This window comes from Centruroides vittatus, unplaced genomic scaffold (genome assembly GCF_030686945.1).
Source record: "Centruroides vittatus isolate TY-2023 unplaced genomic scaffold, ASM3068694v2 contig_1215, whole genome shotgun sequence".
Classification (NCBI taxonomy): Eukaryota; Metazoa; Arthropoda; class Arachnida; order Scorpiones; family Buthidae; genus Centruroides; species Centruroides vittatus.
Window position 1 is genome coordinate 423,771 of NW_027120777.1, and position 27,310 is coordinate 451,080.

Here is a 27,310-nt window from a genome sequence, read left to right on the forward strand (position 1 = left end):
TTGATGTTCCTCCTAGAAATTCATATATATATAATTAATTTGATTTTTGACAATCTTAGAGCATTAAAAGTAAGATTATTATAATTTTTCTTATTAACATAAACATCTCACTTTAATTACCTTATATCAAGGTTTATAGTGAGTAGAATTTAAAAATAATGAGCAAAACTTATGGCATTGTCACAATTCCAGGTTACAATTTATTTAATTTAAAATATATGTTCTAGATATCAAATTAGTAGTGTCTTGCCCCTGTACATCACACTTTTCCTGATAACAACAGAGTCATGCCAGTCATCTATGTAACTGTTCTGCGGAGAATTCTTGAATTGAAATAACCTGACTTTTGGTACAAACCAGAAGTTTGTACTTATAGTTAATTGGGGCCTCCTGCCCTCAAGCTTTCTATATCTGGTCTCGACTTTTATCTATCTAAAGCCATTCTCAAGATTAAAGAAGGATGAACAGACAGGTACAGTGGGAATTTATAGGTCTACAATTTTTTCAAATTGCAGCCCAATAATGTTTGCATTTAAAAAAACATGCATACTTATTTTAGTCTAATCTAAAAAACTAACTATAGTTACAGATAATGCATTAAATGTGAAAGATTAATTTACTGATGTATATAAACATTAATAATAAAATCTTTTCAAACAACACATTTCCATAAAGATCCACTGATCATAAATAAAAATAGACTTAAAACTAACCTACATGAAACTTTACCATTAGATAAGCAGTTAAACCATTACATTAATTATTATTATAAAATAAAGTACAAACCTGTCCTTTTGCTTAATTCTTCATGTAATAGAGTAATAGAGAGAGTTTTATCTTCAGAAACTGGAACTGCTGGAGGACTAGATGAAGGTGTACTTGCTGGAGAGCACTGTGAGGGTGAAACTGCAAATTCCTGTGGTGGAAAATCCATATCATTTGAATCATCTTCTGGAGACATCTGATTTATCTTGCCGCAGTCAAGCTTGCCTACAAATAAACGGGATTCTGTTTGAATGAAACTATAATTATTCTGTTTAATCTTCTATTCGTAACCAAATTTAAAAAATTTAATAATTAATCTTTAACAAAATTATTTGTATTTTTTGAAAATAAATGAAACTAAATTATTTCTGATACAGCAGAATAATATCAGAATTTTTGTATTCTTGTCTAAAAAAAATAAGGTTTTTATTTAGTTTATAAACTTTAATAAAATCTGAAGATATAAAGCTTTTATATATATATATATATATATATAGCCTGTCTGGCTGACTATCTGTTGAATTATCAGGCTAAGATAAGTAAGTTAAATGGTAAGTTAATAAAAACTAAATTGACTACCTACCTACAGACAAATTACTTTGCATCTAATTATCAATTCAGCCTTATTATAGCCTGATAATTCGGCAGATTATCTGGCCATAAATTAAAATTTCTTTACTTTGTAAATTTGCTATTTTATATAAATATTCTAGTAATACTGGAGTAAAATAATTTTAAGATAAAAATTTAATATTAAACAATTTCTTAATTAATGTACATTTTTTAAAATGGAAATAAAATGTTTATGGAAAGTATACTCCTCCATATACTTATTTTAATTTCAATACTTTCATTCAAAATAATAAAAATGAATACATTGATAATGATAAATACTGATAACTAGATCTTTGGTTACTTTCAAAAAAAAAAACAAAAACAACAGAATGAACACAGAAATTATACTAAAATAAACAGCTAGCCTAGGCTACATCCTTAATTGCTACATAATTTTAGTATGAATAGTAAGTGTTAACTGAAGTTGTGGCTTATGATCATCACATGCATAATTTATATAAATTGCTTTATATATTTGGTATAAGATTATCTTACAGACGTAATTCCACCTGTTTAAACTGGTTAGAGATGATAAAGATCCAATCAACTACAGCAGAGCACAGGGAGTATATAAGATACCTCTAAGAAATTAAAGGTCCCAGAGAGACTTGTTCTATATAGGTTCAACCTGAAAATCACTCAGAAAGTGCTTAACAGAACACGGAGCAAATATAGACAGAGGGAGGCAAACTACTGCCTTCTTCAATATACAGGGTGGGCCAACGAAAACGAAACGGCAGTGTTCGTGTTCGTTCAAGCAAATCGCTCGGACAGGTCAATTTTATTCTCGAGGGGACATCTTTTGCAATAAAGTTTTTGCGATTCTGAATACAACAGATAACAAAAATTTTAAAAGCTCATTTATTTTGTATTAACTAAACAAACATTTATTTCGAAAAAAATGTTTGTTTAGTTAATATTCAGATTCGCAAAAACTTTATTGCATAAGATGTCCCCTCGAGAATAAAATCGACCTGTCCGAGCAATTTGCTTGGACAAACGCGAACACTCTGCCGTTTCGTTTTCGTTGGCCCACCCTGTATATGGAGGGAAAGTTAAACTTGATTTACAATGTGCTACATTAATTACAACAACAACAAACAATGACCAACTCAAAGTAATGGAGATGCTTGAGATTTTTAAAGTAGAGAAGCAGGGACAATGTATAAACTTTAAGGAGGAAAGGTGCATTTCATAAGTGTGACAGGTCCTGTTTGATACATCATTATGAAAAATGGCTTTAGGATTTTTACACTTGGATGCATCCTATTGGTCAATTCTAGATAATTTTAAATTCAAATTTGTATGAGAGCTCTTCTGCATTTGACATATTAGAACATTGAAACGTTAGAAGTTCCATTGGTTTGAAATTTTTCAAACCAATGGAACTTGAAGCAGTAACCGAAGTAGAAGTAGACCGAAAACGTTTGTGGGTGAGAAAAATCTGGGTAAATATCAAGTAGATATTGTACTATAATTTAGTAATTAATTATGTTTGTATGACGATATCATTAACTTCCCTGTCAAATTTCTATACATGTTTGTGCATGTGCAAAATTAAAATGAAAAATAGTTCATTTAAAACTTTTAGATAACTGAAATGTATGAAGTTATAAAACATTCGACAGAAGAAAAAAAAGAAACCAAAAGAAAATTAATGGATTTAAAATTTTATGCACCTTTATTAGTTTTTGTTATTTAAGACTACTTTAACATGTAGACTGACATTTTGTAAATGTAATAAAATTAAATTTTAAAAATATCTATTTAAAAAGAATATTTTAGCTATATACCAAGGGTGTATACTCAAATATTACTCAACTTTACTGTGTTATATCCTTTAATTGGCAATATCAAAATTCATAAGACTTGTTTTTGTGGTTACCCATAATTATTTTCAATGTCATAAAATTGTTTGCATAAAAAAATTTGAAACAATGGCACTGCACAAAAATCAGGATATTGATGTCCACGCATAAGTGCTTTCTGAATAGGGTTGACTTCCACAGAGATCACAAAATCACTAAAATTGAGTTCCATTGCTATAAGTCAGAAGATTGTATGCAATATCATTGGTTCTCATATGAAAAAATGATGGAATGCAGAAAATGGGGTGTCATCTAAAACTTTGTTCAAAACCTAGGCCTGCAAAGCTAATACTGAGAAGGTCTGCAAACTATCATCTATACCAAACCCTCAAGGATAAGAAATATTGCCAAGCAAATTTAAACTTGCCACAGAACTGTACAAAATGTAATTCATATGGATTTGAAAGCAACAAAAGTACAGAAGACTGAAGTACATTGCCTTTCTGCAGAACACAAACAAAATTGCAAGACAAATGCTTGCAAACTGTAAGAGCGACACCAGGCAGCAGGTAGATCGGAATTTATTGTGACATTGGATGAAGCATATTTCTACTTATGCTACTGCAATGGAGTTTGAAAAATCTGTTACCCTTTTCCTGGTTAAAACATTCCCAAAACTTGGTTGACGAAGTGCTATGAAAGCTGGCAGAAGGTTCATGATCATCTATGGAATGATTGGAAGAACACTTTCTCTTATAAAAGTCCCAAATAAAGTTAAGGTGAATGCTGACTATTATATCAGCAATGTACTGAAGCCATATTTAGAAAGAGAAGTTCTTTGCATGTACCCAGGTGAGATGGACAAAATTGTGTTCCATCATGACAAAATCTCTTACTCCTTAGTTTACTTTATAGAAAATCTCAAAAATCTTAAAGCATCTACACGTCTCAATAATGCAGTAGCATAAAATAAACTAGATATTCCTACTAAATCACTAAACTTCAGCCATTTACACTTCTTCTGTTTTGGATTCTTTAAACGACGACTTTTCCACCGGCATACTACAAGTGGATTTTGGAAAGCACTAGAGACAAATGGTCAAATTTAACACCCAAAAAACATAAACAAGTGTTTGACTCATGGAAACAGCAATGTAGGCTTGTTGAGAAACAGAAAGGAGCTCACACTGAACAGACAAAAACAATTCACAGAAGGGTTCTTAAAGACATTAATTAATTTTGGAGTTGAGTAATACTTGTGTCTACATCCTCAGCATACTGAATCCAATATATTATTATGCAAGTTTAAGAAATAAACGGCAAATTTTAATTTTAGCACATATAAAAAGAAAGAATACTTCCTACCTTTTAATATTGCATGTTCAATATTTTCATTAGATGTCTTTATTCTTCTACATGGAGAAGCATTTAGTGTCACATTTTGTTCTGCAGATATCTCTCCAAATTTGACAGACTTCTTTCCTTTTAAACATGCACAATTTGTCATTACAGAATTTCCTTCTGCACAACACTGATTTGATTCACCACTGTTATTATCCTGAGCTGCTAATAATGCTGCAGCAACTAAACTTAAATTGGAACCAGAACCTAAAATATGTTCCAATTGATTTTGAAGTTGTTCTACAGATGGAATTTCAGATAAAAGACTGTAAGAACTAGGATGATTCTTATCTTTTGTTTCATCCAGCAAAGAAGGTGGCGTATTAAGCTGTCTAATAGGTGAATTGTTAATGGAATTTCCATTACTGCTGGTACGATGTGGAGAAGAAACACGTTTGTGATTTTCATCTGATAATGTTCTTGACACTTTGTGATGGGTATAATCCATTTTTGCACCGCTAACTAGTCCTTTCTTAAAATTTGCTCCAAGGGCACTATTACAAGGTTGAGCTTTCATTCTTTGATTCAGTTCATCATTCTTTTCAGCTGATGACATATCTTCCTTTTTAATATATGTTTGCTTATTTAAATAATTCATTAAACTATTTACTTCTTGTATATTCTCTAGAACTCTTTGACAAGGTTCTTGTAAGGAATATCTTTTAAACTTAGTATCTTGTGTTTTAGGAAGAACTGTAGACATGCTTGAACATCTAGGCGGTAGCCCATAATCTTTATCATCAGATGTAGATGTGGACTTTCGTAAAATTCCTCTAACTGGTTTCCTGTCATCATTTTTACAACTTAGCAATGGAGAAGATGGTGCTGATTTATCACCAACTGCAGAATCAAGTTTCATTTTGTTTTGATGCGTAATGTTTTCAGTACACGAACATATTGGACTACCAGTTCTTGAATGTTTACCTTCAAGATTTGATTCTGTCTTGCCACCAATATTTAAAGTATCATCTAAGGGGCGAATATTTGCTCTATCGTGTAATTTGGATATTACAGATTTAAGGTCTTCTGGTAATAAAACACTAAGAGATTCCCAATCTTTAATATGATTAAAAGGCTGACAAGACAAAGAATCAAAGTCAGAACAAGATTTTGGTCTTTTTCTTTCCTGAGTAGAACGAGGATGTTTAGTATACGAAGGAACTTTATGTTTAGTTGGAGTTAAATAAACTACTTCTGGAGCTTCTGGACTAGTTGCAAAACTTCTTAAGAAACTGAGATCAGGAAGTGAATAATTAGGATAACAAACATATATTGATCGTTTTTCTGAACATCCACTACCTTCATTGCTCGCAAAGCCCTTTTTTGAACCATCTTTATTTTTCATTGGGAGTTTCAATAAGTAAGAACTCTCCATAACATTATCATCATTACTTTCTTTAATGCTAAAACTGACAGCCATTCCATTTTCATCTAACAGAGAAGTTTGAATTCCTTGATCTCTTATATGAACTGGTATTTGTGTACTTCTGTGACAAGGCTTCGTAATAATTACATTTACTTTTCTACTTGGTAACATCATATTTGGTATGTTGGTATTATTAATGAAGCCTTGAGAACTTTGCCGAAGTCGTTCAACTGAGCCTTGTCGGCTACTAAGATAACCACTAGATGATGGACTTGAATCACGTGAGGGACTATATCGAACATTATTGAGAACATCTACTTTTCCTTCTGCATGATTAACATCTACTGCTGTTGCAAGACGAGAATTAATTCCTTCAATAGGACTACATTCTTTACTGTTTAACTGCTTCGTCTGTGTCCCCTGTGAGTGATTCTGATATCCAAAATCTAATCGTTTCATTGGGATTTTTTCTTCTTTGTTAAAAGAACAAGCATTATTAGCCAAAATCATATTTGATTTAACATTAGGGAATACATTATTAATTCTTTCCACTCCATTCATCCATTCTTGTTTTTGTGCCAGACTATCCAATTTGTTATTCCTTGTAATATTACTCTCTTGGGAGCTACCAGTATCACTTCCGAAAGGATCTTTACTATCCTTCATGGTTTCGTCTCCACTAGATGTGTCTGTTTCAAGTGGTTCTTCTTCTTCTTTAATAGGACTTGTGAAAAAATCTTTTGAAGCTGGTGGTGGTACATCCATCAAACTGTCTTCAAAATATTGAGAATTTTCTTCTTCGCTATCAGCATACCCTTCTGCAACCAGTACATGATCTCTTATAGTAGGATGCAGAACATTATAGTTATCTGTGGGTAAAGGATTAATAGTATTATTATTTGTTTCTGTTGTTGCTAAAACAGCTGTATTTTCAGTATTTTCTGATGTAGAATGTATGGGACTAGTCAAAGCAGTTTGATTGAAATTTTCATATGGTAACTCAGGTTTATCAGCTTCTTGACTAATTTCATCTGATGTATTTGAAATAGGTTCTAATTGGCCATAACTATCTGTTAAACTTTCAGTCTTATCTTGAAAACCATTAATTATATTAGTTGCTGAAGATTCAGAATGACTACTGGATATAGAAGTAGAACCACATTCTGGACTATTAGTCATTCTCTGACGAATAAATAATTTCAATAGTGATACAGACTGTTGGCTATCTGTACTAGAATCTCTTGAATGAGCTGACTGACTACTTTGAAGGTCATAAACTGGTACACATCCTTTACTTCCCAGGCCACTTGCCCATTGATTTAATAATTTCTCTGATAGCACCGAGTGACGAAGTAGATTTGGTAAACTTTGACTTTTTGTCGTTGAATTATTTGTATTTTTTCCTCTAACTTTGGCTACTTCTTTAGTGCGTTTTAATTTACTCCATGTGGTAAAAGCAAAGTCTGACTGAACCATAGGTCCTGTATGCACTTTATTTGGCACATTTCTTTGCTTTCCCTCTGTATCTTGTGAAACAGCGATTTCAGTTATTCCAAGAGTATCTTGATAATCCGAATCGTCAGAAAATTGAGTGCCGCTACCTTCAAATGCAATAGTATAATTACTTTTATTTGCTCTGCATGTCAGAACTAAATCATGTTCTTCCAAAGAGCTGCAATCTAAACTATCTACTGAAATAGTACCATCTGGAAGAGGATGTTCTTTTACTGGAGAAAACAATGGCTCATCTTTACAAATTGAAATTTCATCTTCAGATGTACTACGGGGACTGAAAATATAAAATTTATTTATATTGTCAGCATTAAAATAAATTTTAGCAAAAAAATATAAAATACATAAAACATTCATAATCTCACATATTAGAAATATCAATTGTCTGGTGGAGGGAGTAAATATTGTATGCAACAATAAGAAAATATGCAATATATTCTGGAGATATTGCCTATTCATTAATATTAATAAATTTATAATAATGATATTTAAAATTGACTTAGGATAAGAAGTTAAAAACAACATTAAAACAAACTTCTCAAGTTGAAAAAGAAAATATGTTTTTATTAATATAAACAAACTTCACAAAACCCAATAAATTTGTAAGCCAAACAATTGCCGGATTATATCAGGCTACTTAAATATAATAAATTAAATATCAATTAAATATATAATAATTTAATTATATATTATATATTAAATATGATATATTTAATTGATTACTAAATAATTTATCACTAGAGAGAGGTGTTAGGTGCCATCTCTTATTAAATTTAATTATAATTAAATTAATATTTATTAAATAATTTAGAATATTCTGGAAGAAAAGAATTAGCCCGGAGCAGGACTCGTGCCAGCAACTCCTGCTTACGATGTGGATGCATTGGCAGTTACACTACTCAAGCCTCCAGTCCGATCTTCTCTTCCAGACATTTAAATATGATATAACCATCCTCGATTGGGCGATGGCTGGCTGAGTGCAACAAGTAGGAGTTTATAGGACAAGGGAGCTGAAGGCATCCCAGTCAGCACCGTAAGTAACCGAGGATGATTATATAATGTTTAAATATGTCTGAAAGAGGAGATCGAACTGGAGGCTCAAGTAGTATAACTGGCAATGCATCTGCACAGTAAGCGGGAGTTGTGGTTCAAGTCCTACTCCAGGCCAATTCTTTTCTTCCAGAATATTTAATTTAATAAATATTAATTTAATTATAATTATTAAATTTAATAATAGATGGCACCTAATGTTGCCTTCTAGTTCCAAATTATTTAATTAATTAATTAAATATAATTGCAGAAAAATAGCTCAATGTAATCCAGTGGTTGTTTGGCTTTGTTTTTATTTTACATACATTCGACTTCCAACAGTTTGACATCATCACAATCAAGGAAATGCTGAATTACCAAATAATCCTATAATTTAATTTTATCTGCACTAGATACTGCACATAGATTATAGTTTTTCATTCATTTTTATGATTTAAATTATTTCTTAGATAAAGTAATTAAAATATTCAAAATACAATAAAAATGAATATAGTTGAAAAACTAAGAATTTTCAGTTATAAATTTTTTTAAAAAACTTAATCAGTTACATCTTATAATATTGTGAGATCTGGAAATTCCCCTGAACGTAAAATTATAATAATTTGTCCCTATATTGAATTGAGAATTTGTCCTATTATAAACATCCTCGCTAGGAAAGGTCCTGGCCGAGAAAATATGCATTCCCAGCCGTATAACTGTCAACTATTCGTTGTTCTTACACTGAGTACGGATCATCTTGCAACTTAAGTTTATAGTTAGCGCCTGAATTTGCCGTATTGTTTCCAATCCCGGGAACACCTGTGACCTAATCACATTCACGTGGCCAACTATCCCAGCAAAAAACTATATAAGAGGCTTCCTCCCCCCGAAGGGGAGTCGATCGTCAACCAGTAGATAGAGGGTGCGCCGAAGATAATTAACGTCTCGTGCTTAAAAATAAGTCACGTCTCTGAATCCGAGGGAATTTACGTCTCTTGTGCGAAACTGTGGATATCCTACCGATTTGGTATATGGGTACGACGCTATAGAACATTGGATTGTCTAAGAGGTATGGAACCTATCTATGTGAGCTCTCTCTCTTCTCAAGTGGTAGGGATATATAGCTTTTTATATATGTCACCCCTTTAATGTCAGATTTTTGTAACGTATTTTTTTCATTAAATTGTTGTTATCCTGTTACATGGTGTCTTGTTTGCTTGAACATTCGCTTATCGCCTTACCACGACTCCACCTTCCCTCCTACACTCGACCGGATGAAAAGTAGTCCCGTCCCTACGGGATCCCTACCGACAAATAAGCCATCTCTGACTCGTGGGCAAGTCCCTCCGACTTGTTAGCCGAAATTAGACAGAGGTCTGACCTCGTCGTTTCTCCTCGGTACCCACAATATCATTCGGTATCAGTACATTTAAAATGATTTTAAAAAATGAATTTCAACAGTTTTTTTTAACCAAAGCATGCTAACTGAGAGTTACAAACTACTCATAGCTCAAAAACTTAATGTTAAAGTATTGAATTCAATTAAATGGCATATCTACATCTTTAAAACATAAAAGTTAAAATAAACAATTATACTAATACCTCACATAATACACATTATCTATCAAAAATCTGCTACTTTGGTATAGAGTTGATTCTATAACATAAAACAGACAACTTATAAAAGTTTCTGTGAATTATATATATAATATACTGATACAGAATTCATTCTGTAAATCTTACTAATATAGAATGTTAGGTTTCAGACCACTGTCTTAAAGTGAATCACAGACTTTTTCCTTTGGTAGTGCACATAAAAGCTTAAAAATTTATTTTGACTATCATTATATATTATTTAATGTTATCCTACAAAGAAGTTCATGGTGTAAAATTTGTTACCATAACCAAAGAATTTGTAACTCTTATGACTGCTTTTAAACTAGAAGTGACATGTTTCTGCAAAATTATCCTCTTCAGGATAATTTAAATAAGTTAAAGTATTTATTTGTTTAGCAATCTTACATTTATGGATGAATTTAATCAAGCATCAGTAGTTCAAATATAATCATCATAAAAAAACTTATTTAAAATTCAGATTATTTATATATACATCAATAATTTGGTTTAAATTTATAGAAAGCAAAACGAAAAAAAAAATCAGAATCTTGTTGCCATTCATTGCAGCAAAATTTTTATGTAGATTAAATTATTTTATTTAATAAATTTATAATTGAAAATGTGAATAAAACATATCATATATTAATATAATGACTTATTTACATCATACTGTATTAAAAAAGAAATTTAAATTAATATGTTTTTAAAAAATTTTCTTTATTTTTTTAATGTTTAAATATCTAATTTGTTACCTTAAATAATTTGAAACTTGCTTATGTAACATACACTAAGGACATAATATTAAAAATGAGAAACACTATACCAAGTTTTTATGTCTATATGAAAGAATAAAGCTAGAAAACTACAGAATATTTTATTATCCTCCAACATAATTTAAAAAATAATATTTTCGTAATTTCTTCATAGATTTCTCAATATGTAATTGGTTCAAACAGTTATTTTCTAGGAATTATCACATCCACAGCCTACAAAAATACTAGCCAATCGACAATTTTATTTCACCCATATGTATTGGATAATGAAGCATGGTTAACAAAAAGAACACAGAAAAAATGTTTTTAATATGATACTAGTCAAAATGGTGAAAAAATTGAAAAATTATGAGAGAGTATCGAAAAAGTGTTTACACCTTGTTTAACTTGTATGAAAGAAAACCCACTGAGGAGGAAAATATTGTAATTTCTGTAATGAATCTAAATGAAATAAAGTTGTTGATTGGGTAGTATTTTTGGAGTCTAGATGTGATAATTCCTAGAAAATAACAATGTTTAAACTGATTACATATTGAGATTTAAAAAAATGGAATAGAAACATAAGAAATAAATCTTCATAGATTGTTTATATTATTAAATTCATTTTCTTAAAACAAATACCTGATAGAAGAATCTAACTCTAGGCCTCCTAATAATGATCCAGAAACAGAGGCACACTGTTCTCCATTTGTAGCTGACTGGAAATCTCCACTATACATAACAGGAAGTGCAAGAATGGAATGAATGTCTTCTGATCGGAAAGTTTCCATGTCAATCTCCGCCAAATTGGCATCAATATTTTTTGACAAATCCTCATAATTGATTTCTTTTTGATTTAGAGAAACAGAATAGATACTTGTAGGACATTGGCCAGACAATTGCTGCGAATCCCTGTAATTAAATTTTTAATTACTTTTAGTGAAATAAAGTATTCAAAATAAAAAAATAAATTAATATTTCTTTACATACAATAACTACTAAATTTTTAATTCAACATATCAGTTATTTACATAATCCTCAATTAGTTTAAATAACTAAACACTATTTTAGTTCAGTGAAGTAAAAATATATATATATATATATTTAAAAGCCAACAATGTTAAATGTTTCATTCAATTCCCATTTATCATCCGAAGCAATCAAAAATTTTTATTTACATGATAAGAGTTAGCTTCCCATTGAATGGGAATCTTCAATGGGAAGCTAACTGTTGTCATGTAAAAACAATAAAATAATTTTGTAGTAAGTAATGAACAATTATGTTATATAATGTATTTTGTAACACAACCAAACTTGAATAGTAATAAATTCTCAAACTGATGTAAGACATTAATTTCATTAGTTATTAGCCACTTATGATAACCAAGTTTATTACTGAAATCTGATATGAACACCATCCAATTTCTTAAATTAAATCAAACTTAATACATTTACTTGGGTAATTTTTGCAATAAAAGTATAGTAAATATTATAATTTAAATTTTTAAAAAATGTACTTTCATACAAAATGACATCTTTTACAAGGTGATTCAAAAGTCAGTTTATTCTGATATATTTTAAGATTGTTACAAGTTCATAATTTATGTTGCTTCCATGAAACATTTTAATCATGCAGTTATTCTAAACATATTCTTAAATAATCTTAAAATACCATGCAGTTATTCTAAACCTATTTTGACTATTCTTAAATAATCTTAAAATACATTTCAGTTAACTTCTTTTTGACTGCTTTGTATATTCTAAAATATAGGAATTGTAGTTCACTGACTAACTATAAAAAACTTTAGTTTCACCAAAATTTTAATCAATTTTTATTAAAAAATTTGTATGGGTAAATTTAAATTACTAAAGCATTTATTGAATATATTATTAGAAAATGTCAAAATAAAAAAAATTGACTGATATATTGAAAAAATTTATGTATTAAATATAGATTATCAATAAGATAATCTATAATAATTTCATTAGACTTATAAAATATATTAATCGCATCATAAGAATGATATGCAAGTGGTTACGGCACCTAACTAATAATGGAATGAGAAATTTTTATGTTAAATTAATTTTTTCATTTCTGTTTCGTGATAATAAATTAATGTTAAAATACATTGTATGCAAAAGTTAGTTAATAATGCAATAAGGAATTAAACAATTATTTAATACCAGTCTTAACTACAGCTTTATATACAAATATTAATTTAAACAAAATTTGCATTATTACTCATCTCTGAAATCAATTTGCAACATAAAAACAAATGCAAAACGTTTTTATATCACATTTAGTAAAACTGTTTTCATTTATGATATTTTTTCACTAACGCTCGACTATTTACGGTCAAGAACTAAATACAAATAATTACTACAATCCGGATTATTCTAAACATCAAACATTAATAATTTCATTGGAAATTATCAGATTATAACTGGATTAAGTTATTTAATAATTTGTCTGTGCACAGGTATGAATCTATTAGTAATTCTAAAATTTAGAAAAATTTTATTAATTATTCTGAATTATCAAATCATTGAATAACTTAATTCAATTATAATCTTGTAATTTTTGATATTATTAGTTTGATTTAATATGTTAATAAATAATACTTATCACTAACTTTATATTAGTCTAGTGTGTGTCTATCATAAGTACTTAAAATAATGTAATATTTTAATTACCAAGTTTAATAATTTAAAAAAAATTTAGTAAAACAGATAATTAGATGGGACAGAAAATATATTTTATGATTTATATTGTTTATCTTAAACTATTTCTTATGATTAAAAAACAAGAATTTTTTAAATTAGGATTAAGAAATTTCATAGAGCGTATATATGAAAAGTAAATATTTCCTGCTCCCTCTAATTATTCAATTACTTATTTCAACAGTTTTGATTTTTTTTAGCTTTAAACCAAACTATTTATTAAAACTTTACAAAAAATATTGACAAAAGTCAACATATTACCGTATATCTCGGCGGATAAGACGATAGTTGAACCATAAAAAATGGCCCCGAAAATTCGGGACCATTTTTTATGGTTCAACTATCGTCTTATAGGACAGATACAAAAAAATTAGATTGAAATTTATATAAATTAAAACCATTATAAAAAGACAGACAAACTGTAATTATTTACTAGAAGAGAGTAGGGTATGTGCACAAAATAGAATAGCCCATACAATGTTTTTGTGAATAGTCATGGTTATTACCCGAATGCCCGAATTAAGAAAATAAAATTTGTTCATTCGAAAAATTACAAATAGGACATAATTCCATATACGCTATACAGTATTATTATTCAGATAATGATTGCTGATCTAAATTCATAGGCCATTGATAGTTTGGGGTCGTCTTATAGGACAGATATATGCTAAAACTATAAAACTTCGACGAAAATTTATACATCGTCTTATCTGCCGAGATATACGGTATCTATGGAATTTGTGACAAAAAAAATCTATTGCATCATAGTGTAAATAAAGAACTCATCCTACAATTTTCTATGCCTTTTATAAAACTGTAAAATAAGCCTGAAGTTAATTTTATTTACTTAAGTCATTTTATTGTGTTACTTAAATTTTCAGTAAAAACTGTAATGGAATTTAATAATTCATACAAAAATACTTAAATAATAATGGAATTTTATATTACTTATTAGTTGTGGAATTTTCTAACTTCTTTTAGATATAATAATAAATTAATTTATACTTTATGGATTATATATTCTGGATAAATAATAATGCAATTTTAATTTTGTCCTTCAGCAATAGATTTGTGCAAATATTTCATTGTTAAAATGATTTTGTAGTGAATAACTTTCTCAGGTAAAAAAATTAATTTTTTATGCTTTTTCTAAATTAATTACAATAATTAAACCACAGCTATTGAGAAACTTCTTTAAATTAAAATTGTTTTGAAATAATTTTACATTCATATCCCATTAGAATTATTTTAAAAAACCAAAATGGTTAATTATCTATTGAACTGAAATACTATATTCCTTTTTTTAGTAAATGATATTCCATATGGAAATTTCACATATATGTTTATTGATTATTATTTTCAATTTACAATTATGCATTCATTCATTTTTATATCATTATTCAAATGAATTAGCAATGGATTTCAAATGGATCAATATAAGACAGAATTGCAACTTCTGTTATATGTTTTTCTTTAAAGAAAAAACCCCTATATGAAAATTTCAAGCATTATTTTTTATATCATATTGTTTTCTTATATTGTTTACATATAGAGTGGCTACAAAGTCCTTATGCACGAGACTGTCCTCTGTTAATTATGCATCTTATTTTATGTTTTTTGGTAGGGCTTTAATATGACAGACACAAGTGAGTAAATATGATGTGGTCCTCCTCAGTCATGATTTGACAACATATGCATAATTTGCTATAATGCATTGTGACAGAGAAAATTTCTCAATCCCATCTTAATCCATTTAGCATTTGTATATTTTTATTTGCTTTGTTCAATCTAATAGCATAACATATTATCTTATTATTTTATAATAATATAGCAAAATGATTAATATGTTTGTACAATTATGAAAAGAAATACTGTAGTAACAAACATACAATTAGTCTACTTATAATGTTTTTTAGATTATTAGATTTTCTTAATATCTTCTACTTTGTTTATCGGTGTTATGTTATCATCAGTTAATAATGCATTACAGATTTTCTTGTAATGCATTATTAACTGTATTAGTTCACATATTCTTCATAGGTATTTTTATATATATTTGTATATACTACACATTAATATAGTGTATATATACTGTTCAAGAATATTCTTTTATGATTTTATTAATAATCATATACAGTAAGAAACAAAACTCTCTCAGTACGAGATATGATCTTACTTGAAAAGTGGGTAATATGTAACACAAACCACATCACATTATCTACAAAGACACTTGCATCGCAATAAATATGTCTCTTGTCACACACATCAAAGACAACATGGTCAAAATAACTTCCAAAAAAGGACAAATTTATCATTACTCTTACCACTTATAATCTATGCCATGCAAAACAGGTGTTAATTTTCCTGTATATGATTTGCTTACAGGTTCATTATTAGTCATCTGATGACAGTTACTATTAGGCTGGCTATGGTTCTCCATACAACCATTGGAATTACAATCTGCTTCAGGGCACACAAGACATATACTGGATGGTGACTGCCGATGGCTATTCTCCATAACAACATGGAGGTCACCTATGTAACAAAAAATAAATAAATAAATAAATTTATAAAACATCAAAAAATAAATAAAAAAACATTTTTGTTTTTAAAATGTTAAACTGAAAATAAGAAGAAGCTGCCTGTATAGAGCTCAATAATGAAGTCCAGATTGAAATTACAATAAATTAACAATTGTTAAAATTAAAAAAAATAAAGTTCAGAACAGAAAAAAAAATAATAAGCATAAAGTAAAATTCAAACTTCATTCATTCATCATAATTTCATAACTTTTACAGGAAATAAAAAGAATACTCTAACTTTACAATAAAAAATCCCAAATACCATGAAATAATACTCAAGTTTATACACTAAAATATTTATTTAAATATATATTTTGTTATATTTATTAAGCTACATTGAATATTAAATATCTTGCTTAATCAAAATTTTATTAAATACTGAAAAACTATTTCTAATGAATAAATTTTCTATTTTATAGTATCTATATTTACCATGAATGAAAGCTCTATGTTATAACATGCAATTTTATTTTTATTCAATTTATAATTTTATTTAAATAAAATTATAAATATACAATAGAAAAAATCTAAACCAAACTATAAACTTGTTAAAGAATTTCTTCAAACATAAATCAAGTTCAAATTGCTTTTTTTCAGAGCAAAAACTTTAGAAAACTCAAACAAGATGGGTACATTACCACTGAATAATAATCTAGAGTATCCTTGTATCCTCTGTTCTTCTTTCATACTGACACCTGATGAGCATATATTCTAAAAGTGTTTGGCTGAAAAGTTTTTGCTCTGGGGAAAGGAAGTTTGAATTGAATTTAAATCCAGACTTTTACAGAGATTTCCATTAAAATTTTAAAAAAAAGTTTTACTCCAAAATTCAAGCAGATAGATAGTACGGATTTCACTAAAAAATAGAATATAATATAAAATAATTTTCAATCTAGAGAGATAAGGTTTCTAGTAGTTGATATATGCTTATTCCAATATGAAACCTTATTTCAAACAAGTATTAACAAAATATTAATATTCTCTGAAACTAATCGCTCTTAAAATCAAGAATGAACTAAATCCAAATGATTTTAAGTTAGATATTTAACAAAACCATATAAATATCTGATTTTTCTTCTATTATTTAAAAATACAGTGTTTTTAGGAAAGTTTGTTGCCATTAATGGCTTACACAAATTTAACAAATAAAAAAGTTTATGAAAGTTTCTACACTAAAGTGTAGATTTACAAAGACAGATCACAAGGTTTACTTATTTTCTATTTACATTAAATTTTGTAAAGAAGGAAACTAGAGAATTTGGATGATTCATTACTAGACAGGAAACAGGATAAAAATGTCATGATTTTCTTAATTATAATGAATTATGTTACAGATTCTGTTCTTTATCTTTCAATCAAAATTTGAATTTGAAAGATTATAGTTATATATTTGCTTTCCTGTTGTTGATTAAAATTCATAAATTTTCTGACATTCATAACTTTTGATATTAAATCATTATGTGAAAGTCAATAACTTTAATCGAAACTTAAATTCAACTCTAACTCAATAAAATTAATGATAAATAAATTTTTTAATATAAAAATATGGTTCCACTACATAATATCTTTTTAATATCATCAGACTTGTCAGCTTCAAAGTATTGAGAAAGCTGATGTCATTCCAAAAAACTGACATATTAATTAAATGCAATTTAGCTGTTTGCGTTGCCCATTTTGAAATTAATCACCCTCATCTGACAACCTCACTCCAAAAGTGTTGATAACCTGTTTTGCACAAAAGAAAATACAGATAAATCTAAACTCAGCTAAATAACTTTGAAGTAATATTCACTTTAAGGTGCCAAAATAAAAGACTGTAAAAGCAAAACAAAAATGGGAAAAAGTGGACAAATTTTGACACTGTCACAAGATGACAGAACCCCCAAAAAACTGACAGATGGCATCTCTGTAATATTAAATCATTATTTTTAAATATAAATTTTTTAAATAATCAAGTCTCCAGTTTTCCTAGATTATGACAAAAAAAAAAACTGAATAAAATTTATATTACTTAATAATTATAAATTTGAAATAAGTACAAAGCAGTCAGTTAAAATTATAATATAACAGTTTGTAAAGTTAGAAATAGGTTTGAAAAAATTATCACAAATAACAATATGCAAGCTTTTACAAATTCATTTTTATAAATAAATTTTTCTGTTAATTTTAAACTGACAATTTTTCATTTCTGACTTTATAAATATTACATATTTACAGTAAATAAGAAAGGAAACCATTTCAACCCAATAAATTTAAAACAATTGAAAACAAAAACTTTCGTTTTAAAGAGGAAAGCTCTGATCCATTTTAAAAAAATCTGGTGAATAAAACAATTTAAGTTGTCATTAGGAAATTATTAAATGTAATATTTTAATAAACCTTTTTCATCAAAAACAAAAGCAATGTAGCTTATACAATACACTATTATTGCTGCCATTCTTCAAATAAAAATACATTTAAAATAGCAAAATATTTTATTTAATAAATTTTCAAATTTTATTTACTGTAATAGTAGTACAATTTATCATTATAACACAGTTCTTTGCCTTCAAACACATTCCTTTCTTAAAATTTGACAAATGCAAACATTAATACTGAAAAGTGAATTAAATAAAAGTTAATTTGCTTTTCAAATTGCTATAATGTTAATTATTGGCTCTAGATATTAATGCATCATGTGTTGTTTGGGCAAAAAATATATTAAGATGCTGTTCCTTGAATCTCAACATGAACAAAACTTTAATATATTCTCTTCTCAGATGGCAAAATCTGGCAACATTACTAGTTGCTCTTGTATAATTTTTACATTTACTTTCAAATTTATTATACTGCATAGAGATCAGGAGAAGGAATACTGCATTTTTAACTTTTGGTCTTAGTAATATTCTTATTAATATAATCGACATATGAATTTTGATTTGCTTAAGTTAAATTCTTTTAGATCATATTTAAACATCATAAATCAAAAACCATAACTGATAATTTTAAATGTTACGTTTCTAGAATCAAAACATTCATCATTTCTTTTCATTTCATCGTATTTTTTAATCAACATTTTGAATTTGTAGTGTAAATATTAATTCTGTTCAACACATAAATTTGAATCATTATTCTTGGAATAATCTAACATACCGAAATTATCTTCAATTAAAATTGAATCAATAATTTCTACACTTCTTGAATTTCAATCCAACTTAAAGCGATATTTAGATTCTTTTATGTAGTTATTTAATAGCATTATATACTTCTATAATTTAAATGTATTTCAATTAACACTGAGAATATAATAATTATAATTAGCAATTCTATAAATAGCATTAGTTCACATTAAAGTTATGTAATTAATCTAACAGCAAATTACAACGTAATTATGCTTAACATCATAATCACACGAAAATATATAGTTACATAAGGCATAACAATAAAGCTAATACAACAGAGTTAATGATAGAACACTAAATGATTAAATTTAAATTCATAAAATGATGTTTTAAGATAAATAAAATCAAAAGTTTAAAATTTTTATGTATTATAACTACATTGATGTTACTATTAAAATAATACACAATTTTATGACATTGTTATTACGAAAGTAAACAGAATAATTTACAGTTTTAAATTACAGATACTTTAAAAAATATACAATATAATTAACTATAAATAGTGTTTTATGAATGCATGAACGAAATATAATATAAACTTTTAGGTTTTAAAACTTGCATTACAATATTTTATGAGCATAATTTAAGAATTTCATTAAAAAAGTCACAGTCAAAAATTTTACAATTCCTCTGTTTCAGTAAAATAATTGAAGCAGCTATTATCTTACAGAAAAAAAATTATTGATATATAATATTAAATACAAAATATTTTAACAATGATTGAAGAAACTAAAATTATCATTATTAACAAATTTCCAAATCTGCAATATTTTTATATTCATTTATCAGTAAACCATTTATATACTTGACTAATATTGCTATTTTGTCATTACATTACACAACTTTCATTTCAGCATTCTTCTAATCCATATAGATGAATTAAAACATTTCTTTGTCTATATTTGGACTAACAAAATTTGCTATATTGACTAATTTTTTAGTACATTTGAACCTGTTATAGTCTAAGCTACACAAAAGAAATTTAAACATTTGATTTGCTACTTGAGAAGCTTTTTGAAATTTTTAAATTGACAAAATTTTCATTACATTAAGCTATATTAGTATATATTTAAATAAAAGAATTCAATGAACAGGTGCACAATTTTTGAATCCACATATGAGATAAAAACTGCTGCTCTACATCTGCTGATTCCTTACATCCATTACTGATGGATTTTTATTAATTGAAAAACAAACTACTAATGAATATATATATTAAACATATGTTTGATGATATAAATACCATCAAAATTTTAAAAAACGAATGTCATTTGAAATACTATTATACATTTTTAAACATCATTTGTATTATGTATTTGGCAAAGAGTTTCTTAAACTATTTTTCTCGAAACAATAAGACAGAGCTCTTATTAATTCCTGCTGATGGTCCCATAGTATACCAAAGTTCATACTTAAAATATAGACTATTTCTTCACATTTTATTTTTTACTTGACAGAAAACAAAATGCACAAAACAAAACACAAATTATAACATCATTGAATCTTAGATTCAAATTAGAAATATTTTAAATCTTTAAAACTTTTAATTAATTTATTCATTTATAAAGTCGTAAATATGAATCATACAAATGGTAATTTTATAGTGATTTTTTATAATTAAATAGAATTTTTTTTTTTAAATCACAGAGTAATGAATTAAATAAAATTATATATAAATATTTTAATTCATCTGTAACTTTATTACAGATATTTTACTCCAAAGAAATGCAATTTACTATAAAATTCATTACTTTGGAATTAAATTTGATAAATTTACAGAATTCATTATGTATATTTCTTTCACTTTTGATAGAATTTTTTCTACTTTTATCATTACATCACAAAAAGTTAAGAAAAAAAAATTATTACAAACTTTCAATGTAGTGGTTAATTGTTTTTATTAATGATTAAAACTAAAATCCTTACAGGGAAGTTTAAAAAATCTAAAAATATAATAAGTTCTAATAATCTGTTTTATTACAAAACATATCTAGAGAACTTTTATCATCCTGTTCCTTATAAAAGAATTCAACAGATTGTACAGAGAAATGCATGTAACAACTATTAAAAGACAATTTGTTTAGGATAAGTGCATTCTGTTACAAATTTCCAATGTATCTATCAAGTACATTAGAATAATAAATTAATCACGATAAGAAGAAATGAAAAACAAATTAAGACAACAAAAGTCTGGATATAAATAAATGAGAATGATGTTTATATATCTCTCAAATATTGACAAATAAAAAAACTAATTTCTATTGAATATACATATTTTTAATCAATTTGATATTATGTCTACAACAGAGATATTATTGTAATTTAAAAAAGAATTGCAATTACACTACAATTATTGTTAAATTTCTTATCTAACCAGTAAGAAAAATATAAACTATAACAATAGAAAAAAATAACATTAACATTATTTCACTCATTCTTTTATCTTAGAAATATAGTACTAGTTCATTAATCCAGCACCTGCAGGACCAAAGTGTTGCTGCATTACCAGACATTTTTGTATTTTTGAAAAATTTGGTAAGTTATATGCAATGTGAACATTGTAGACATTGCCATAATTTTGTACTAGTGCACACTGTTATATGCTTTTGATTTATTTACATACACTCTTTAATCAGTCTGAAAATAACACAGTGCATGACTATACTGTACTACAATTAGTATTTTTTCAAGTTTTTCAATCATTGAACACTTTGTAAAATATCAACACTCCCAGTGATTCATGTGCATATATTATTTATTTTCCAGACATTTTACTGTATACATACAATTTACGAAAGCTTCTATTCTTATTTGCAGAACACTAGCATCTGGTTTATTATTGGCAATTCCAGATTATCAAGTACTAGATTAAGGAACTTCTCTGTAATATTGACTTTTTTCATTGCTATGAATCAATAGCAAACATGTAACAGGTCAAACAATATCTTAATTTTAAGTATTTTAGAAAAACAATGAACATGCTTTATAATAACAATCTATATAATACAATGTAGTATCAAATATACAACATAATATAAATTTTAACAATTAGTAGTTATAATATAAATTAATGCAGAAAGGCAAAAATTTATATTTAAAACATGAACACTTAAAAACATTATAGAAATTCTTCTTTCATCAATCTCAACCAAAAGAACACTCAAAAGTATTGAGTAAGCTGATCCTCTCAATGTTTATTAGTAATGGATGGAAGAAAAACCCTTTCGTGTTTTCAATTTTAAAAATTAATGTTATCAAAATTATTTATCAAATCTATTATGATAAATTAAAATCCTGCCAAAACTGCTAAAAATTTGAATAGCATTTATTTTAATTATAAATCAAGAAAGTTGTTAAAAAAATTTAATATCATAACAAGCAATTATTTTATTGTGACATTGTCACAATGCTGGGTTTCAAATTTTGATCATATTTTTAATTTATTAAATTTAAAATATATGTTCTCAATTTCGAATTAGTAGTGTCTTGCCCCTGTACAGCATAGTTTTCCTGATAACAATTGAGTCATGCTGGTCATCTAAGTAACTCATTCAGGAAAAATTTTTGAACTGGAATAACGACTTCTGGTGCAAACCAAAAGTTCATATATAGTTAATCAGGACCTCCTGCCCCTAGGCATTCCATATCTGGTCTCAATTTTATCTATATAACTTCATTATCGAGATAAAGGAAGGATAGACAGACAACAGTGGGAATTTATAAAAGTCCACAATTTTTTTCAAATTGCAACCAAATATACCGAAAAAATAATACCTTAATTGAAATGCATAAACATTTAGGCATACCCATAATACATTTTCCTTTTAAAAAAACCCATGTCTTCTCTAACACCCATTTATATATTAAACAAATGCTAAAAACTACAGGAACTGAAATTAGGTAGACTAGTTTAATGAATTGCGCTATTTATCAATAATAAATTACTAGGAAGAGAATGAAAATAATTGCTGATAGCATCCTCTATTTTTAGATAATGATAAACTTAACAGATGATAACACGAAAAATGATAAACTGATAAATTAATTAGCAAAATATATTACAAATTAACAAAATACATCATAAACCAATCAAAAACTCAGATATAGATTTAAAATTTTATATTGATGAGCAAAAAATTTTCTTTACATCACCAAAAATAGAATTGTTCCATTAAAATACAGATATTTGGTTACTATATATATAGTTAAATCTGTCCAAAACGGAAACCTGTCTAAAGAGGAAAAATTTTCAGAACGAAACGATTTTCTGTTAAAAAAAACAGAACCTGTTCAAAACGGAAAAATATTCGATGTGGTTCAAGTTTGGCTTACACAGGTTTCATTAGAAACATTCTTATATTTTGAAATGTCACAAATAAAAACTAGATAAATAAATCCTCATTTTAATCTTCGTAAAGACCTTTCAAAATATTAAACAAGAAAATTAATTTGATGCTAAATTCATACATTAGGGCAATAAATGTTGCTTACCCCACATTTAGAACTGCATTTATATTATTGTCACCGCACTCCACAAAAAATAACTTTTATGTTAAAAAAAAAATCACTCCACTAAAGGAAAATAAAGACAAAACAAATACACGACCTTAAAATCACAAATTATTTTTGGAACGCTTATATTTTTAACCCAAATTGCAGACGTTTCTACACTTTAACGAGCCAGGCTTATGGAAGAATTACATAACAAACCTAATTTGCAACAGGTTCAATTACCAGAGAGTTAATTTAACAAGCATTTATCCAAATATATATATATATAGTTCAAGAATTTCGAGTAAATCCAAACGTTGAAATTTATATAACACGCACTCAAATTGATGCTTAAAGCGCTTAATACATAACGGTATTTTCCATTATAAAAAAATATATTAATATAATAAACATTTAATTAACATAGTAATTGATAAATTACATTACTTTAAAGAAACTTCTTAATTACAATTAAATATAAAACGCGTAAAATAATTCGTGCTGTTGTTAATGCATTAAATGTTAGTGTAAATGTTAACGCGTTAACAAACGTCACTACAGAATACATCGTTACTGATACTTAATTTCTTTTTAAACTAATAATTGGTAACTTTATCACTTAGTGATGAAAAATCGTACCTGAAAACACCCTTTGATACATGAAACAGTGGCACCGGAGCCAAGTTCAACGGTGCTTAACTACAACTGTAAGATGTAATCCAAAAATAAATTCTTGAAAATAACTAATTTCCAAAAATTCGCTGAAAAATTTTAAAATTTTCAGCGAATTAAATTTAATTAGCATTTAAACATATTCGCGTACAAACTAACTTCCATTATAATCCATCGTTGATTAATTCGATTTGCATTTTAAAAAATACAGCAAAGATTCAAATTTAAATAATCCGAAAATGCTGCAGAAATTCATAAACTGGAGCGTAAAATAATTTTAATATATTTTAAAGATTAAAAACACGAAAAAAAAAGCGTTTTTATTGGTCATACTTTTCGAAATTGGGGGTGATCTCACCTCATTACGAACACACATCGCGGTTAAATTCTACGTTTGTTAGGACTTTCGGATTTAGGGGCGGGCCACCCATAATATATTATTTAAATGCATTGTCATCGGACTTAGAAAGCTAAAATTTTGTGGACATAAAACTAACTAAATTAGAATTGGATGAAATTTGAGTTGCGTGACGTGAAGAAGATGGGAAATAAAGGCGAATTTTTACTTTTGAAACAGTAAGAACCAATAAAAAAATAATATTTTAAGAAGTTTTTTTTTTTTAAATATATAAATTATTTGCACACGAATATAATGGCCAAACGAAATTACACAAATGCCGAAAACTGATTTTATTCATAAATTTTATAAAAACTCATCTTCGTAATATATTTATTCACCTGACATTTTTAGCCATTGCACGTAAACAAATCGTATGATTGAAGTTAAATTAAAGCACAAAATCATAAATTACTTCATTTCCATTTTTAGAAACTGTAATTAATTAAAACAGACTATGAAATGAGTAATTTTTTTTTCCAACTAAGCTTAAGCTAAATTAAAAAATAAAAAATTACTCATCCGATAAATCTTAAAATAATTTAATGTTTTAAACTTTCGCAATGTAAATGAATATAGCAAGAAAAATTTAGGTACCGTGAAAATAAGATTTATGGCCAAAAACCTAAAGACCAGACAAAATCATAAAATGCCAGAAGAATTTAAATAAAAATCCTTGTTTAAATTCTTCTCGCATTTAATAATTGATTTACGGTGTTAACAGATTTTTAAGTATTCGATCGATGAAAACAAAAACGTGGATCTTGAACGGTCTCTTAAATCAAGTTTATGAAGAACTGCAACAGATAAAACCACGCGAGAATAACCAGGAAATTTCATTTTAAAAAACCCGTCATAGGTTGGAATTTTAAGGATTTTTATGCTAATTGAGCACTTATTAGATTCTCTACGAATATTTCCTAGTTGTATTTAAGCGCGCCGTTAAACAGAACAGTAGCAACGAGCAAAATTTACACGATTTATAATCCGTGTAAGTGCCAAAGAGGATTTAAAATTCCGAATTTAAACTATTTTAAAAGCTTTAAAATATAATAAATACCATTTAAACTGCAATTTTGAAGTGTGAATATTCGACGAAGCTGCACTTAAAGGATTATCGACCGAAGAAGATTGGTAGTGGAGAGATTGGAACGGCCCACACATTCGTGGCAATAGAATGAGGTGATCTGGTCAGGGCCACGATCCGACCGACATTTACCCTCAAACAAACCTGTTACGTTTATTGTGTACACAGAATCAAGAAGAAAAAAGCATAACATTCATATAAACAATATAATTCGGTGATAAAACCGATTCGATATTACGCCACTAATGATTTATTAATGTATGATTAATTAGGTGGATTTAGGTTCCTTTCCATGCGTACAGATGGTAGATCGGTCTTCCCTATGGTGACTGATTTCCATACAGTTCTGTTGTGTGCCGTATATTTTGCAGTATGATAGTGGTGTCAGATCAGCATCGTGATGTATGTGCTTAAGGAAGGTAGACCCTGCTCTCCCTTCCTTAAGCAGATACATCACGATGGTTAGTATCAATGTGGTTGATATTGATTATTACATTGTTGGTTACACATCACGATGGTTAGTATCAATGTGGTTGATATTGATTATTACATGTTATTGATGTACTAAATATTCTTTCGTTGGATAGACTTAGAGACGTTCTGTCAAAAAGTCCTACTTAATTCTATAAAAATAACATTTCTAGAACACATTTCACACACTATACACCACAAAAACGTGAGTTTTTCTTTTAAATGCGAGATTTTTCCACGCGATCCTCTTATTAAAAAGTTTAATGAATATGTTGGAATGCGTCACAAAAAAATTATAATATCCAATCAACGAAATGGTTCAATTTCAAGGGGGAACCTTAATGAAGAGATTTACATCTTAGAATTTCATTAGTATTTAATCGCCATTTTTAAGCTAATTAGAAATAAAATTCGTCCAGTTTCTGGTAGAGAAATAAGATACACGTCGGGGACTGTGATCGAATTTTCTTGAAATTGATCGAGGTCAAGCCGTCTAGAGAGCATTGAATTAATTATGCAGTCGTTAAAAACGCCTTCGGAATATTTCGTAAAGCATTGTTCGAGAATTTTAACTGCAAGCTTCGTGCGAAATTTACTTTTGTACTAAAATTTCTTTCGTTTGAAACGTAAAAACAAACAACAAATCGTCATTAACGAGGATAAGAGGTTGGAGTACCCACTGTTGCATTTCTGTGTACATTGCACTGGTTTCGCTGTTCCAAATAAAGAGTTAATATATTTTTAATTCTAAATTAATTAAAATTAACACTAGTGGTGATAAATTAACAAAAAAGTCATATCCATAGCATTATTCTGCCACTTATTATCTATTTGTAGTAATGAAGCTGCTTCCCTGTCACACT

At 27.7% G+C, this 27,310-nt stretch overlaps 1 protein-coding gene across 4 annotated transcripts in view; it reads right to left on the bottom strand.

Moving 5' to 3' along the window:
• Window positions 1–27,310, bottom strand: part of LOC136986781 (uncharacterized) — a 110,989-nt gene that overhangs the window by 21,658 nt on the left and 62,021 nt on the right. For 2 of the 4 annotated variants that reach the window (XM_067284404.1, XM_067284395.1), the window contains exons 2-5: window positions 15,911–16,121; window positions 11,508–11,777; window positions 4,554–7,744; window positions 787–990 (exon numbers count right to left, since the gene is read on the bottom strand). In XM_067284404.1, the coding sequence (XP_067140505.1) occupies window positions 787–990; window positions 4,554–7,744; window positions 11,508–11,777; window positions 15,911–16,104 (3,859 nt within the window). In that variant the 5' untranslated portion in view covers window positions 16,105–16,121. Of the gene's footprint in view, window positions 1–786; window positions 991–4,553; window positions 7,745–11,507; window positions 11,778–15,910; window positions 16,122–27,310 lie in introns of those variants that run through there. The other 2 variants (XM_067284410.1, XM_067284416.1) reach the window with 2 other exon arrangements.